The sequence below is a fragment of the Diaphorina citri genome, unplaced genomic scaffold, assembly GCF_000475195.1.
Source record: "Diaphorina citri unplaced genomic scaffold, Diaci psyllid genome assembly version 1.1 scaffold2437, whole genome shotgun sequence".
Classification (NCBI taxonomy): Eukaryota; Metazoa; Arthropoda; class Insecta; order Hemiptera; family Psyllidae; genus Diaphorina; species Diaphorina citri.
In genome coordinates, this window is record NW_007379859.1 from 55,588 (window position 1) to 58,486 (window position 2,899).

Sequence of the window (2,899 nt, forward strand, 5' to 3'; positions counted from 1 at the left end):
AAATCACATGCTAAAAGGCTGAAAAAATACCTACTTGACTCGCGGGTTTTTGTGTGTTTCGTACGTTCCCGATTTTTACCCGGAACAAAGGCATGCACCTCCCTACCTATCTTTTTACCGTACCTACCTATCTTTTTATACGTACCTACCTACCTATTTTTTTTAATCTTTTTTTTTTTTTGTAATTTTTTCTGTTTATTAGTCAGTTCCCGTATTTTCCATAGATTTGGAAAAAAAACCGGAACAAGGGTGTGTTCCGGCGGAACATTTGATTTTTGACAAAAATACGGATTGTTCCGGGAAATAACGTACGGTTGGCAACCCTAGTTGTTATCTAATGCTTGAGATTGACTATTATGTCATTTACATAGGTATAATGAACAAAGGTGTGTTCCGGCGGAACATTTGATTTTTGACAAAAATACGGATTGTTCCGGGAAATAACGTACGGTTGGCAACCCTAACCCCGAATAGTCTGAGGCATAAGTTCAAATGAAATTAGTGGAGATGCCAGAAATTCTAGTGAAATAAAATTAGTGGAGATGCCAAAACTTCCAAAGAAATGAAATTAGTGGAGATGTCAAAAATTCCACAACGAATGAAATTTGGTGGAGATGTCTAAACCTCCAAGGAAATGAAATTTGGTGAAAATGACGAAACTTCAAATGAAAGAGATATAATGATCGAAATTGGTGGAGAGGCTTCGTACATCGACCCGTCCCATGATGGAACGATTATGGATTGATTGATTGATTGATATTCTTCTCTGGAGACAATTTCTACGGAGTATGTGTCCCAACCAAGATGTTTTCCTCTTCCTAATTGCCCCCATCAATGTTCTCTTTTCTCCCATTCTTTTCAACACTTCTTCATTTCTCACCTTATCTGTCCACTTCACACCTTCCATTCTTCTCCACAACCACATTTCAAAACTCTCTAAATACTTCTCTTCTTATAGCACTTTTAAATTTCCACATTTAAGGATTTTCAGACAGAAATTAATTCTGTGTGTTTCTAATAGGCCTCATCTACAAATGTGTTTATTGTTCGTCTTTTTGATTTCAGTCCTACTATGAAGCAGACAGCCCCTGCACGTCGACTATGGAGTTTCCTGGTACGACAGGAGTCGGTGCAAGATGTGTTTATTCGCTGTGTATTCGGTAAGTAAAATCTTGGATGTATGTTGTGTAACCATGGTCTACGAGGAGTTTCCTGGTACGACAGGAGTCGGTGCAAGATGTGTTTATTCGCTGTGTATTCGGTAAGTAAAATCTTGGATGTATGTTGTGTAATATGATTCGTCCTACGTATGATTCGTCTCAAAATTAGTCTTCAAAACGATTCGTCTCGACTTTTTTACGATATTTCCAAAAGGGGGTTCAAAACGATTCGTTTTTAATAATAGTTTTCAGGACGGGACGGTTCGTTAGAAAAATAGTCTCACAAATAATTTTCAAATCGATTATTCTCAAAAAGGTTTATTCAAAATTATTCGTCTCAAGATTTTGAAAATGATTCGTCAAAAAAAGGGTATTGAAAATTCGTCTCAAAATGAGTCTTATAAAACGATTCGTCTCAATTTTTTACGGATTCGTTTTTAATAATAGTTTTCAGGACGGGACGGTTCGTTAGAAAAATAGTCTCACAAATAATTTTCAAATCGATTATTCTCAAAACGGTTTATTCAAAATTATTCGTCTCAAGATTTTGAAAATGATTCGTCAAAAAAAAAAAAGGGTATTGAAAATTCGTCTCAAAATGAGTCTTCAAAACGATTCGTCTCAATTTTTTACAATATCTTAAAAGGGTTTCCAAGTGCAGATCAAAGAGGACAAGCCGACGTACCGGGAACAGTTCCTGTCCCCGGAAATGAGCATGGTGTCTTATTTCCTCAATAAGGTAAGTTATAGGATTCCCGGTCAGCCGGGAACCCCGCAGATCAAAGAGTTATTGGATTCCCGGCCTGTTTGGTAGTCAGCCGGGAACCCCGCAGATCAAAGAGGGCAAGTCGAATCAAAAGGAACTAGCTCTTCTCACGACTTTACCTTTAGCCATAGGTCGCACAAATTTTGCAGACAGCTTCCATAATTAATGATGGTGATTAGTGGCCATTCGGCCATGGAGGTTGCATACCCTTGGGATCAATTTAATTTGAGGGAACCATTTACTTTCGGAAATTGTTTTCTTGTTTCTAATCTTTATTGAATTAAGTACAACAATTTACTTGAGAACTAGACAGAAAAACACTTTCAGCTTTATTAATAATAATAATTAATAAAAGACATTAATAAAAGCTAGAAACTTTGGATACAAAAACCGGCATCATAACAGAAGATTTCTCATGAGGGCTACCGCGCCACAATAGATTGACCTGTTAGAAAGGACAAAAAGGTCCGTTCACACCTTTTTACTTTACTTATCCTATAGGAAGGAAAGTAATCTAATCGGGTCAAATTTTCGATGGTCAGTTTTAAAGTGTCAAAACACGTTTTGAGGTCCCTAGAGCCTAAATCCAAAGTTTCAGTCATTGGTCCGTGTGTGTGTCTGTCTGTAAACAAAATATCTCGAGAACGGTAAGAGCTAGAGACTTGAAATTTGGTATATGTAGCTGTCAAATGTGACAAGGATGCGATACGAAACTTTTGGTTAAGGTTGGTGCAACGGTTGGCGGCATTTTACCGCTTTTTGGCGGTTTTCGGTGTAATTTAACAATATCTCGGGAACGGTATAAGCTAGAGACTTGAAATTTGGTATGTAGTTCACAAATGTGACAAAGATGCAACACAAAACGTTTGGTTGAGATGGTTGCTGCGCTTGGCGGTATTTTCACCGCTTTTGGACAGATTTCGACCGTTTTTTGCGGTTTTCAGCTATAGCGACAAAACGGTTAGACATATTG

At 37.6% G+C, this 2,899-nt stretch overlaps 1 protein-coding gene across 1 annotated transcript in view; it reads left to right on the plus strand.

Moving 5' to 3' along the window:
• LOC103518926 (dmX-like protein 2) overlaps positions 1–2,370 on the plus strand; it is a 21,021-nt gene extending 18,651 nt beyond the window's left edge. The window contains exons 10-13 of the mRNA XM_026830590.1: positions 1,066–1,160; positions 1,225–1,261; positions 1,822–1,899; positions 2,347–2,370. Of these exons, the coding sequence (XP_026686391.1) occupies positions 1,066–1,160; positions 1,225–1,261; positions 1,822–1,899; positions 2,347–2,370 (234 nt within the window). The remainder of the gene's footprint in view (positions 1–1,065; positions 1,161–1,224; positions 1,262–1,821; positions 1,900–2,346) is intronic.
• Positions 2,371–2,899: the final 529 nt, after the last annotated feature.